The 14,926-nt window shown below is 38.1% G+C and overlaps 1 protein-coding gene across 7 annotated transcripts in view; it reads right to left on the bottom strand.

The window, feature by feature from the left end:
• Window positions 1-451: 451 nt before the first annotated feature.
• CRYZ (crystallin zeta) overlaps window positions 452-14,926 on the bottom strand; it is a 36,439-nt gene continuing 21,964 nt past the window's right edge. For 3 of the 7 annotated variants that reach the window (XM_058716952.1, XM_058716957.1, XM_058716953.1), the window contains 4 exons: window positions 13,289-13,390; window positions 13,093-13,188; window positions 1,419-1,512; window positions 452-1,075 (listed from right to left, as the gene is read on the bottom strand). In XM_058716952.1, coding sequence (XP_058572935.1) covers window positions 882-1,075; window positions 1,419-1,512; window positions 13,093-13,188; window positions 13,289-13,390 — 486 coding nt within the window. In that variant the 3' untranslated portion in view covers window positions 452-881. Of the gene's footprint in view, window positions 1,076-1,278; window positions 1,513-11,562; window positions 12,678-13,092; window positions 13,189-13,288; window positions 13,391-14,926 lie in introns of those variants that run through there. The other 4 variants (XM_058716954.1, XM_058716958.1, XM_058716955.1 and 1 more) reach the window with 3 other exon arrangements.

The following is a 14,926-nucleotide window of genomic DNA, read 5'->3' as shown; positions in this document are numbered from 1 at the left end:
AAAAAAAAAAAGCCTAGGCTAGGTGTAACTAAACCAGCCCTGCGAGAAATATTAAAGGGGACTCTCTGAGTGGGAAAGAAAGACAAAGTGACAAAAACTCGAAAAGAACAGGGAAAATCTCAAGACTAGACCAGGTCTAGGTCTAACTCTGTATTATAGTTATTCTGCTAAAGAAACTCAGAGAAGAACCATCTAACCTATGAGTGAGCTCAGAACAGCCTTCCAAGCAGAAGTAACACCTAAGGTAAACCTTCAAAGTAATGGGCCAGAATTGGGCAGGGTGGAGGGGAGAGCACGCTGAGCTGGATGGACAGCCTGTGTGGAGTATCACAACATTGTACTTTCCATAAAGAAACTTCTGGACCTTTGTTTTCATTAATACAGAAGGTTAAATTTTGGCTCTCTGAATTACTGAAATATAAAATATACAAACACACACATACACACCCCATTATAAACAATAGCAAAATCAATTTAATATGTGATATAACTCAATCATGCAATGCAAATAATCAGCAGGAAAGAATAATATGAACACAAGACTGAGGAAGATCCAGTATTCCAGATTTTAACAAAAGAGATATGATTGCCTATAAACAACATTTTCCATTTATAGCATATAATTAAATAACTTATGTGGCAATTAAATTACATGCCAATTAAATAGAATTGCAAGCCTTAATAAAACAAGTTAAAAACAAATGGAAGTTATTACTGAAGCACATCAATTGCTTTTTTCCTACTAAGTTGAATTGACATCTAAAAATTAATACTTACCTGTGTTATATACTTTCTATATTTAGAATAGAAGTTTAAAAATTAGACAGTTACAGGTTTTTCAAGCTAAAATTAAGTAAGGTTATGACGTCTGGATGCTTGTTTCATTCAAGTAAAATAATAAAGGAAAATGAATGTTTTAATTCATCGGTTTTACTTTTATTTTCTTCAAAATTACATTTTTTTCCTCTTAACCATCCAGAGTGAGATTTTCTTTGAAGCAAGATGGCAGGTACCCAGAGCTGAGCTTTGACAGTATACAAAGCCAAATTTTTCATACTTGATCCAAGTGTTAAATCTGCAATTCACAGTTAATGTACCAACATGTTTACATACCTCTGTGGTATGTAAACCATAATACAGCTTAAACTTCAAATTAAATATATATATATATATATATGTGTGTGTGTGTGTGTTATATGTGTGTGTGCATATATATATATATATGTAAATTGCAATACAGTTTCAACTTCAAATTAAATGTATATGTAATATACGTCGTGTGTGTGTGTGTGTGTGTGTGTGTGTGTGTGTAATACTTGATATATAGCATTATTTGTAATAATACTTGATAAGCAAGTATTATTTCTGGGAGATGTGCCTCCCCCTTGTTTGTGGTTGTGCAGGGTTATGTTGCATACCTGAGGCTTCATATGCTTCAGAGAGTTTAGATAAACACTGACCAGGATTACTGGGAGCAAAAGATCCATCTGTCCACTTGAACCTCCTTTGTACCTGTCCAGAGAAAAAAATATAGAGTACACTAAACCTAACTAAGGTTATTATGGTCTGGTTGTTAGAGTACCACATTGCCCTCATCCTGTCTTTTCTTCCTACTTTGCTATGTACTTGAGAAAACTGAAAAATCGTAATGGATCAATTTACAATATTTTATTTTCTAAAATTCTCTTTTGCGTGTTTACGGTGCAGAGCCCCCTTCTCCTCTGATAGGAGAGCTAGGCAGTTACCTGAATCTAGTTCAAAAAGGTTATATAAAAAGGGGCCCCTGGGTGGCTCAGTTGATTAAGCGACTGACTTCAGCTCAGGTCATGATCTCACACTGTGAGTTCAAGCCCTGTGTTGGGCTCTGTGCTGACAGCTCAGAGCCTGGAGCCTACTTCAGATTCTGTGTCTCCCTCTCTCTCCGCCCCTCCCCAGCTCGTGCTCTCGGTCTCTCAGAAATAAATAAATGTTAAAAATTAAAAAAAAAAGGTTATGTAAAAAGAAATTGTAATAAAAGGCATACTCTGCTTTCCAAATCCTTGTTTTCTCTTAATCTATGTAAGGCATACCCAAAATAGGTAAAGAAAGAAAAAAGTTGTCTTTATGGAAGAAACAAAACAAAAAGCCTTAAAAACATATATTCATAATAAATATAAGTGGAGCTATAAATACAACTTGATACAGCAAAGCTTGCAGGTAGGAAAAACCTAACTGGCCATTATAACCCTTCACTCCCCAAACACTTGAATGCCTGCCCTCTACAGCGCTATTAGGTTTTATTCCTCACCTCAAGAAACTTAAGTTCTAGTGCAAAAAAGTTAAATCAAAAGATAAAAACATTCACTCCTCCTGATTAGCAACTGCTTATCCTACTAAGCTTCAGCTATTCCATGCTCTTCCCTAGCTTGTGGTTTACAGCAATTTGCTTTCGTTAAGTTTCAGTGATATCTGATTAGTAGCTGCTCCCACATTCTATCTACCGTCCAGAGGGAAAAATGCCTTGCTCATCTTCCAAACACTGCACACAGGGATATAGTGAGATCATCTTGAGATTAATCAAATGCTTAATTCCTGAATATATATGGAGAAAGGGCAATAACGGGACATAAATGGCATGAACAGGAGTACAGGTGGGAAAGTTCTGGGTTTGAAGGGCAAGTGAGAGGGGGCAGCTCAGCGGCACATGTTTCATTTGATTGGCTAGAGCCTCAGTGGGCAGATGACATGGTGAAAGGAAGACTGGAAACTGGAGGTTGACTACAGGTTTGATGCAGGGCTAGGTTTCATTGAGTGATTCTGTAGATGGATGGTGTCCGTACTAGTTGAGGGTATTCCAGTCACCACCTAGGCCTGGTGGAATGCGAGGGCTGGTTATGGCTAACCCACTGAAGAGCAATGAGGGATCAAATGAGTGGAAGGACTGAATGCAGTCAAAGAACAGGTATATTTAAAAATGTTTTAAAGGACTTTAAACTACCTCTGCTTTGGAAACTGATTTCTTCACTGTCTAGTCACTTTAGAAAGGCATGTTAAATTAAATCTTCCCAGTCCTCGCCACCCCAGGGGCTGGAAGTGAGGCCACAATAATAGTAATAACACAAATCCTATTATTTCAAGTGAGTCCAGTGTCTGGCCTAGGGCATCCAGCTCCCTGAAAAATCTTCCCCAAGTATTTCTAGGGGATCCAGAGCTGTCTAGATCATGGCTCTTTCCCTGGTCCTATGGCTGCTGCTTTTCTTCTGTGTACCCCTGTCCTCCAGTCAGCCTCTGACATGCCTCTAGGAAAAACAGGCACAGTGCTAGGATCCCACTGGCTGCAAATTCCCCATTCCTTGGTCAAACCATAGTGTTTGGAATTTACATCTGAAAAATGCATTATGAACATAATTTCATGCAGAAGTTAAGGCACATTCCACAAATCAGTGCATAATAAATATTTATTAACTTATTCAATAAATGTTTGCTTACCAGTGAGGTACAGAGACAGATTTAGGAAATAAAAGACAGAGTCCCTTCACTCAAGAAATATATGCCATTCTCGTCAGGAAAGCAGACACATCAATAGTAAACTGCAATGGTGTAAGGTGTGCTTTTTTGTTACCATGTTTATATGAGGCATCTGTGTGTGTGTGTGTGTGTGTGTGTGTGTGTGTGTGTGTGTGTGTATGTGTGTGTGTGTGTGTACTCACCTTCTTCCAAAAAGAAATAACTACCCTAGGCAGGGTGGCAAGTGTTCAGGTTTATTTTAGGAACAGAGTGGAAGGGTGCTTAACTCCGATTAGGGGTGGTCAAGGAAGATTGTCTGCAGAATGCTATCGTATTTAGTAGGGCTTCAGATTCCATGTGCTGCCTTCACATCTTTGAGACTCACAGGGCCCTGAAGGCTTAGCTGTGAGTTCCCCTACTCTTGCCAGAAATGTCCCTGACCTGGTGGGAAAGGCTCCCCACCCTTGTTCCTCTGTCAGCTGGGCTGGTTGTGACCCGTCCTGTGCTCAGCAAAATGAGCTGGACCTCTCTGCCAGCCTGTAAAACTCTTCAAACCCATCACATTCCCCAGTGGGAGCCAGGGGGTACCCTACCCTCTTGTTACTACAAAGCCGACCTCCCAAAGTGCCTTTTGATTCATTTGGCTCCCAAGTGCAACTACCCATGTGGCCCTCTCTGGCATTCAGTGCCCTTTTCCCTGGGCTGTGGGTGTATATGACAAGTAACTCTTGCCAACCTCACCTGGCCAGTGTTGGGTGTTGCGTGTTTGGCCTTCTCACACTATTTCGGGTGGAGGCATTCCTCCTTCACCAGCGAGGTGGAAAGGAGGTGCTCAGAACAGTCATGTTGGCAGAGTTTTGAAGGATGAATAAGATTTACGTAGGTGGAGACATGGAAGAAAGCATGTCAGAAGAGAGATACAAAAGAGTATGATGCATTTAAGGAAGGACAAGCAGATTGGTAGGATGGAGAGATAGTGAGGGTAGAGGCTAAAGAGGGAGTGCCATTTGTGAGAAGGTAAAGAGGTTTTTTGTTTGTTTTTTTTGTTTTGTTTTGTTTTTCCTGAAACAACATTAAAAGATTTTAATGAGACATTTCACAAAGATCACTCTAGTACTGTGTGGCCAATGGATTCAAAGTAGAGCCAGAATAAAGGCCAAGCAGCCAGTGAGAATGCCATGATAGAAAGTCAAGCAGGAAGCAACGAGAGCTAAGACCAGGTTCTGTAGGTACAAAGAATGGAAGCCATTCAGGTTCCTGGCCCATAGGATGCAGTACTGAGGACAAAGGAGGGGGAAGAATTGGAAACGACTGCTAGACTTGGGTAGCCAGGTACAAGCTGTCTTCATTCACTGAGTTAGGACATGCAAGAAGAGGAACAGGTTTGAGATTGGGAAGAATCCAATTCTGCACATATTGATTTTGAGATGTCTGTGGAACATCCAATCACTGTCCAGTGGATGGTTCATCCTATGGATCTTAGAAGAGGCTAGAGATAAAGGTTTGAGTGCACAAAGGTGATACTGATGCCTGGGCTCTGATGCAAGTCAAGAGGAATGTACAGAGAAAAAAAGTCTCAAAGTAAAGCATGCCAACATTTAAAAGGTGAATGGAAGAAGAGATGTTTACAAAGGAAACTGAAAAGAAACCAAGGGTATCAGGAGAATGTTGTTCTGGAAGTCAGGATAGGAAAGAACCTGGGGTGTTTATATACTTAGGGAGATGACGAAGCAACAGGATTCAGGAATATTCGACAGAGCAAGGTTCATGAAGAGGTCAGAGCAAAAGGATTCAGAGAAAAGATGGAGAAATTAATGCTTAATAAACAGAATGGTCATCACTTCCAATGAAAGAGATGAAGACAAAGGATACAAATAAACCTGTAAGTATAAATAGCTTAATGTTTTCTTCATTGTGAAATAAAAATTCCAGATAAATTGCCTACCACTGGGTGGAACAAAACTGAAAAACAGTGCTCCTCATTTAGTTAGCCAGCAGGCTGACGATAAAGAGGCAAAGAATTCTAGCAACTTAAGAGTTTTCATTTATGTGGAAATGTAGTTTGATAGACATAAAAAGGAACATAATCTGAGAAGCACTTAGAAGCTATAGTGATAGGTCTATAAACAAGACTATGTGAAGCCAGCTAATAAACTCAAACCTACTTTAGGATAAAAGAAACTGCAAGACATGTAAAAACCCAAATTGTATGGATACACTGTGAAACAGAATTACAGTGTTAATTCCTAAGCAAAATAATATTTCACCAAATAATACATGGGTACAATTTTGTTACAATGCATTTGTCACACCTACTAAAAATGCTTTGATTACAACTGATGCTTACAATTGGATTTCAAATGTGATGTTGCAATCAAAATAAACATCCAAGACAAATTGATAAACCTAAGTTATTCTTGTTTTTTTTTATTAACGCTAATTTAAACCTGAGAGTTCATTACTAAAAATGTACATACAAAGCTTTCCCAAGATCAGATAGTTCTCATCTGAAGAATATTTTATCTTTTCAAAACAAAATGGACTATTTTCTGAGGACAACTTATTATCTCAAAAACAAGAATAAAATAAGTAAATCATTACAATCCACTTAGTGCAAATTTAACACAAATGCACTGCAATAATTTTTTAACAAGCATGTCATAAGAATAAATCATAAATTACCAACACAGATAAAAACGAATTCTGAATGTGCAGGCATACAATTACAGATGGTTCAGGGTAAGATACATACTTGTACTCTGAAACTTAGTCATTTGTTTTAGTGTTTTTATATTAAACTCTTTAGAACCTAATATTTATTATATAAGGAAGAATTTCTCTTAAATAAAATTTAGCTGTTGGTTTGTCAGAAATAACTTTTGTTCAAAAATATTTGAAAATGTTGAAAAAATAAAAGTGTTGGGGGAAAATCTTTATAACTCCACCACTAAATCAGAACCTTCTGGTAAGTATCTAACAGACATCTCTTGAAATGCATAATTAACTGCAGTGAAATAGAACTGGAATTATACATATTTTGTATTTGCTCTTTAAACTTAATATTCCTAATACTGTGTCCTGAACATCTATCTTTCCATGCTAATAGCTATAGATCTACCTGATCATTATAATAGCTACATTGTATTGTGCTATACAAATATATTAGCTTTTTAATGACTTAACTGATGAAAATCTGGGTTGTCTCCAATATTTTGTTATAATTAGCTATGCTGCAGTGAAAACAACCTTGACATATGCCTCTATAGACATGTCTATCTCGTTAGGATAAATTCCTGCAGTGGAATTAGTGGGTCACAGAGGAACCACATTTTAAACTTAAGGACATTACCTACCTGCTGTCCAGAACAAAAGCAATTTCATACTTCCATCCATAGTCCATGAGTGCCCATTTCTTGAGTTACTAATGAGGGTGAACAACTCTTTCTCTAGGTTTGCTGCCATATGCATCTATTGTTGAATGGGTTATCCACTCATTTTCATTCTCTTCGAGGGTGTTCATCATTTAATACAGAATTTTTTTAAGATGGTTCATCTTTATGTGTTATTATGGATTTTTTTCTACTTTTCCTATTTTGTTCTTTGATAGTTTGGGCTTCTGAGTAATGGTGTAAGGGGATGTTCACCTCTCAAGATTATAAAAAAATACTCTACCATCTGTTTGTTGTATTTAATTTTATTTATTATATTCAAGTTTTTGAACCATCTCAAAGCCTATTGTCAACCACAAAAGTGAGAAACATTTCTAGACTCTCTTTTGTTCCATTGATCTTGGACTAATATTTTAGTAACTCTAACTTGGGAAAAAAATTTTCATATCTGTTGGCACTCGTTCCAACTTTTTAAGTATTTTTTTTTAATGTGTCTGGCTATCTGCCTATTTTTTTTCCCCACAAAAAAAGCTTTGGAAACATTTTTTCAAGATTCTAAAAAGTCCTATTGAGATTTTGGTATGAATTACGTTGAATTTCCAGAGTACAAGAGGAAAATCTGTACATGAATCTGATCAAGAAATCTTTAAGTATTCCATTATGTCCTCCAGGAGTTCTGTAGTTCTCTTTTTAAGGGTCCTGTATGTTTCTTGTAAATTTGGTCACTTATATTTCACTGCTTTTTAAATTTAAGTAGTATTTCTATTGCTAATAGATCTTTCTCCAATATATTTTCTGATTGATCAGGTTTATATTAATTTTTGTAGATTTATTTATTATTTTTTTAATTTTTTAACATTTATTTATTTATGAGACAGAGAGAGAGAGAGAGTATGAATGGGGGAGGGTCAGAGAGAGAGGGAGACACAGAATCTGAAACAGGCTCCAGGCTCTGAGCTGTCAGCACAGAGCCTGACACAGGGCTTGAACTCACAGACTGCAAGATCATGACCTGAGCCGAAGTCAGACACTTAACCGACTGAGCCACCCAGGCACCCCAATTTCTGTATATTTATTATGCAATTAGCTACCTTTTTGAACTCATAAGTTTGAACTCTTTCCATTTATTCTCTTATATTCTCCAGGGTTTGGATAATATAACTGTAAATAATGATTCTTCTGTATGCTCCCTTCTAATATCTGTATGTGTGACTTCTAAAAATTTTAAAGGATGGGGCGCCTGGGTGGCTCAGTCGGTTAAGCAGCCGACTTTGGCTCAGGTCATGCTCTCGCGGTCCGTGAGTTCAAGCCCCGCGTCGGGCTCTGTGCTGACAGCTCAGAGTCTGGAGCCTGTTTCAGATTCTGTGTCTCCCTCTCTCTGACCTTCCCCTGTTCATGGTCTGTCTCTCTCTGTCTCAAAAATAAATAAACGTTAAAAAAATTTTTTTTTTAAATAAAAAAAATTTTTAAAGGATATGTTTTATTACTAGTAGTTTTTAAGGGCACCTGGGTGGCTCAGTCAGTTGAGCGTCTGACTTCGGCTCAGGTCATGATCTCGTGGTTCGTGAGTTCAAGCCCCGTGTCGGGCTCTGTGCTGACAGCTCAGAGCCTCGAGCCTGCTTCGGATTCTGTGTCCCCCTCTCTCTCTGCCCCACCCCTGCTTGTGCTCTGTCTCTTTCAGAAATGAATAAACACTTAAAAAAAAACGAGTAGTTTTTATTAATTTTGCATAGATCTAATAAAAACTATCAGTAAATAAACTTAGCTCTTTTGGTTAGTTTAGGAAAATATTACTTTGATCTTTCTGTTTTCTTTGGGGTGGCACACTATAATTCAAAACTCATATTTTTCTTTCTTTTGTTTGCTATATCTTTTTTTTTCTCATCTCTTTCTCCACATTTTTAGAGTGATCAAATTTACCCATATGACCATTAAAGTTCAGTAGCGTCAGTTATGCTGATTTATTCCTTGTATGGGAATTTGCTTTGGGGGTTTGCTTTTATTTTATTTTTTCATATTTCAGGATGCTTCCCTTTCATTCCTCCTCTATTTCAACTTACTCCTTCTTTATGCCTAATAAAAATGAAAGACTATTTGTTTAAACACTTCTTTATGCAAGACAGAGCACTAAGTACTTCACAGACTTGAACTTGTTAACTTTCTACAAACGCTAAGGTAGATATTACTCCTGTGTTATGTGTGAGGAAACTGAAACTGAATGACTAGTTAATTTGCCCAGGACTCTACAGCTGGTCAGTAGGAAAGCCAGGATTTAAAGCCAGGTCATCTGCCTCCACAACCCAGGCTTTTAACAACACTACCAGACAGTTAGTTTCACATGCCCTTGTGTCTGTTCATAGGGGAGTTCAGTTCCTTTCAGATCTATACCTGGAATGAGGTGGCCTCAAAAATACCTTGAGTCAATTCCACTGCCTGCTGCACTAATGCAGGAGCATCTTCTCCTCCAATTCTTAGATAATTTGCCATTGCTCAAGTCAGACAAATGTTCTCTGTCCAAGGGTTATACACCTTCCAGCATTTGTTACAATCTAGGGATTCTCTACCCTCCACCCATTAGCAAGATTTTCTCTGTGGTGACTGTACACTCAGGGGCGCAAAGTCCCCCTCACTCCTGAGTCTGCAGGTGTACCCCAAACTGAAATCTGTAGTTTCAACGTTTTTTTTTTTTGTTTTTTTGTTTTTTTTTAATTTATTTTTGGGACAGAGAGAGACAGAGCATGAACGGGGGAGGGGCAGAGAGAGAGGGAGACACAGAATCGGAAACAGGCTCCAGGCTCTGAGCCATCAGCCCAGAGCCTGACGCGGGGCTCGAACTCACGGACCGCGAGATCGTGACCTGGCTGAAGTCGGACGCTTAACCGACTGCGCCACCCAGGCGCCCCGAAATCTGTAGTTTCTATCATGCAGGTGAAAGAAAGGGGCAGGGGACTACTGAGGGGGTGGGCATAGATCTCAATTCTAGCTAGCTCAGATGATGTCTGGGCAGCAGGGACTTGATTTTCTAGGTAGTGTAGCTCCTGTGCCCTGAGTTTGAGGCAGTGACTGAGTTGGAGCTTTTTACTAACTTCTCTCCAGCTAATTTGGGTCAATGAATCAAATGACGGACACTGGAGTTACTATAAATTCCCAGTGGATTCTGGCACAGGGTTTCTTCTTTAGTTTCTAGTACTGTTATAATCTTTGTGCGAATTTTTGCATGAAGCTGGGAAAGGATAACCAGGGATTACCAATCTCTGGCATGTTTAACATGTTTAACAAGCATCTGTATCACACAGCAGGTTTGTGATTTGATTTAGGTTCACTTTTCTTTTTTTTTTGAGAGAAAGGGAGAGTGTGGGTGCGTGAGTGGGGGAGGGGCAGAGAGAATCTTAAGCAGGCGTGGGCTCAATCTTATGACCTTGAGACCATGACCTGACCCGAAATCAAGAGTCAGAAGCTTAACCAACTGAGCCATCCAGGTGCCCTTAGACTCACCCTTAAAGAGTATACATAGACTGTCTTCATCAACACCTAACAGTCTGACTCGCTCACCAAAGTGAATCTAGATCACTTTTTATGATATAACATTTCTGGGCTCTCTTCTTGGATATAGGAAGTTCCCCAAATATGAGCTATTCCTAAAGCCCTATAGTGAAACTGTCCTATGACAATTTTCAAATGATGTATTTTTAAAAAATCACCATGCTAAAAAATGGTAGTGTTGGAAAAAGAATTAAGGATTGATCTGAGGTGTTTTCTCATCTATGAGACGTGGTTGAGGAGGCAGAGAGAGCCAGGTCAAAGCAACCTGATAGGTTTTGCTATTCTTTAGTGTTATCTTGCACAGAAAAAAAGCTCTTTACACCATGAATTGTGGAAGCCCCTTGGCACATAGAATTTCTTGCCTGAGTAAAGCTGAGCTAAGGACATTATAAAATGCTACCTCTTGGGGCACCTGGGTAGCTCAGTCAGTTAAACATCTGACTTTGGCTCAAGTCATTATCTCACGGTCTGTGGGTTCAAGCCCCGTGTCAAGCTCTGTGCTGACAGCTCGGAGCCTGGAGCCTGCTTCGGATTCTGTGTCTCCCTTTTTTTCTCTCTTCTCTTACCCTGCTCACACTCTGTCTCTCAAAAACTAAACATTAAAAAATTAAGAAAAATATTGAAATGCTACTCCTCCACCCCCCCTTTTAGAAGCACCCAAGTTTTGTACTTCTATGGCCAAAGCTACTCTGGATAGAGGCAGGTAACAAATGCATCAAAAATATTAAATGTGTAACTAGAAATCTCATGCTACATTAAGTGCCCTTCATCTGTGTTCTTATGTCACTCCCTTGTGATGATTGGTTTTACGTATCAATGTAATGTCACCATGTTTTATTTATGTGCTTACAAAAAGTCACCACATGACTCTAGGTAGATTACCCTCATAACGCAGATGGGCTGCACACAATCGGTCAAAAGTCTTAAGAACAAAAACTGAGGTTTCCCAGAGAAAGAATTCAGCAATATAGAAACTCTGTTGGCCTACCCTATAGATTTAGACTTATCAGTCCCCATAGCTGCATGAGAAAATTCCTTAAATCTCTTTATACATACGCATGTGTGTTTGTACATATATAGGAGGCTGTGCTCATATAAAGAAAAACAGGACAAAAATAACAATCAAACCTCATTTCCTTGCACATAACATTGATGGCATTTATTTAGTATAGATAAAGACTTCCAACACAGAACACTGTTAGGAATTAATCATTAGGAACTATGTAAGAGATGTGATGTAAGGCAAGTATTATATAAAGATGAAATAGATAAACAGTTTTTATTTTTCTACAATATTATTTCTATTCTTTCCACTGCAAGTTACCATGCTATGAAAACAAAAGCCACCCACTCTTAATATGTCAAATTTGTTTAGTAATTTAAAGAAAAATATATGACTCCCATCACACAGATAATTCTAAATTTACTTTGAAAATCAAATCATCAAGAAGTATCTATCTGGAGAGACTACGGACCTACTATCACATTATAACAAAGATAAGGCTGCTATCTTCACAGAATATATGGATAATTAGTAATCAACCATTAACACAGTGAATGTTCTAATATTTGGGGAAATATTGGAAAACTATTTTTTAAAAAACAAATTTCTGTGGACATTGTTTATCTTGCCAATGAGATTAGTTTGGAAAAGGGGTCTTGTTTAGTTTAGAAAATCTTCAGAGTCCAATAGAGTTCCGGGCTGAACATATACTGAAGATCCTTTACAAGCACAAATAGGCTTGGAAATCACGCAGTCTTACTTTGAATTAGCTTGCTTTAGTCCAAGGTATGGAATTAATGATCAAGTACTAGGAATTTCTGTAATGTACCCAATGCCAAATGGCTACTAACATTCTACTTCCTACTATGACGACTCCTTGATTAGAGCTCGGTGGGAGGCATAAAGCATATTATGAACTATAAAATAAATTGTACTCCAATTTATTCCAGATCTCTAAAGCTAAATCTTGTTTTTCGATATAAGAAACTCACTATTTTAGCAGAAGTAGTATAAATAAAACTGGGGCAGGAAACTTCTAATTGCACAAGAAATACATGAAAGACTTAATCATTCTAAGAGAAGAATCATTTTCCCAGTAGCCCCACTGCTATGGATGATATTTTCATGAGCCTGGGCCACCTTCTCCAATGAATACTGAGAACCTATTACAGGCTTCAGCCAACCAATTTCCATTCCAGCTTGAAGGGCCGCTGCATATTGCCTAAATTCCTCCTAAGTGAAAGAAAAAGGTATGTCTGTAGAAGAACATACGATCTAAGTTTCAGAAGCACTAGAAATTTTCAGATTCTAAGAGTTAGAACATAAACGGTTTCTTACAAATATGTGGCTTTTGTCAACTTGTCCAGAACTACAGAAAAAGTAGTTCTATATAGAATAACCATAAGTCCAATTTTTCTGAGACAGTGTCAGTTCACAAAATACCTACTGTCCTAAAGTAATTACTAATAGTATGTCTTTTCTCTCTCAAAAGTGTCTTGACTTGGAAAATAAACCACATTGTCATCCTGGTTATCTTATAGTGACTAATACTTAACATACTCATGTAGTCAGATAACTAAGTTTAACATCTGCTTAAACTTTCAGTCTGTCTGACTAGGCAAATTGTCTCAGTGTTTAAGTTACCAAGATCAGAATCACTTCTTTTCCTACCTTAGTTGATGAGTAGAGAGCAACCCCAATTATACTAGATTCCTTTGTCATGGTGTCCCGTGGGTTTATTTCAATAGGACCTCTGCTGCCAACAACCTATTATGAAGAATAACACGTCTATAGTTAAAGATTACTGTAAAATAGTATTAAATTATGGTAAAACTTCAAAGTGGTAAAAAGAAACCAAAATACTTACTATTACTCGTCCTCCACGTGACAGAAGATTCAAATCATTATTAAGATTTACATTAGCTAACATTTCAATGATCACATCAATTCCTTTTTCACCAACAGATTTCTGTGTAATAAAAAAGAACCCAGAGTGAGATAAGAAAACAAGTAAAAAAAAAAAACCCTGTAAAATAGTTATCATAGTCCTATATATTGCAGAAATGTGTTTCAAAAGACATAAATACTACATTTTTAAGACTATAACACAAATTGTTAACGATCTAATTATATACTGAGGATGTAATTCCAAGGTACTAGTCACAACATCTAAAGTGATAAAGATTTATACTAAATAAATTTCACGTGCTTCGACTCGACTATAAAATACTTTTTATTTTATAAATAGCTGAAAATTTTCTGTCTTCAAAATGTATTTTCACAGAGGAAAAAAAAAAAAGCGTAAATCCCAAAAAGGTTTTCACTTTAAAAAAAAAAAAAAAAAAAAAAAAAAAGAAAAGCACTGGCTGTCTGGCATTGCAGATTTTTTCTGTGTGTGCATTCAGTTTTGTCCCAAGTGGTTTACAATCAGCTTGGCTACTACTTCTTTTCTTTTGGGTTTTTTCAGAGATCTTGGCCATCCCAAACTGTCTCTTAAGTAAGTTATACATACACACCTTGTATTCATTTTATTCTAGCAAAAAAAAAAAAATGAATACCTGTGTCAGATATTGTTAAGTACTGGGAATTCAAAGATGGACACAGAGAACTCAAAACACAGCTAGGGAGAAAGATGGAAAATACCGCTGACACAGCTGTGATGGAATGGGCCAAGTGCTGCGTGAGCAGAAATAAACCACAGGTTATGGAGAAAAACAGAGTTACAACCCTGATCACCTGTAATGATCACAGAAAGTTCCACAGAGGTGAGGACCTGGGCCCTGAGGAATGAACAGGAGTCCTGTAAGTAAAAAGGGAGGAAGAAGAGCCAGTGGAACACACATGAGGCATAGTCCCTCCAGACAGAAGAAACAGAAAAGCAAAGAGCTATGGACTGAGAGTCCAGGTCAGGATCAGAAAGTAGCCAAGCAGAGCTGAGGCATGTGTTTGGGAATGGGGGGGGGGGGGGGGGGGTTGGGGAGGAGGGAAAGGGAGAGAGGTAGAGACTATAAGTTGCTATGGACTGGGAACACACATTGAATGCCACGTTACAGGATCCAGACTTTTGGGGGGCAGGTATCAATTAAGTTTTGTGTCAGACACTGTTTTAGGATACTGAGCTGCAGCAGGTAACAAGAGAGACAAAAATTCCTATCTATCTATATCTATCTATCTATCTATCTATTTTAGGAGAACAAATAACTCTGGAGACAGTGAAGATAGAAGGCGATAGTAAGTCAGTTATAAACGAAGACAAAGCTGGAGAAGATGAAGACTAAACTAAGTCACAATGGAGAACAGAACAAAGAAGATATATTAGAAAGGCATGTCAGAGATGAAACTGATAGAGGGAGGTGATCGGCCTGATGGGTAGGAAGGAGAATGATGATTAAAAGATAGAAATATAAAATAAAACTTGTGACCCTGTCTGGGGGGAGCAGATGATTGGAGACATCCAGGAGGTCAATGACACAAAGGCAGGGAACTCCCGCCAGAGACAGTGCTG

The sequence above is a fragment of the Neofelis nebulosa genome, chromosome 2 (assembly GCF_028018385.1).
Source record: "Neofelis nebulosa isolate mNeoNeb1 chromosome 2, mNeoNeb1.pri, whole genome shotgun sequence".
Classification (NCBI taxonomy): Eukaryota; Metazoa; Chordata; class Mammalia; order Carnivora; family Felidae; genus Neofelis; species Neofelis nebulosa.
This window is presented reverse-complemented; position numbering and strand designations above follow the sequence as displayed.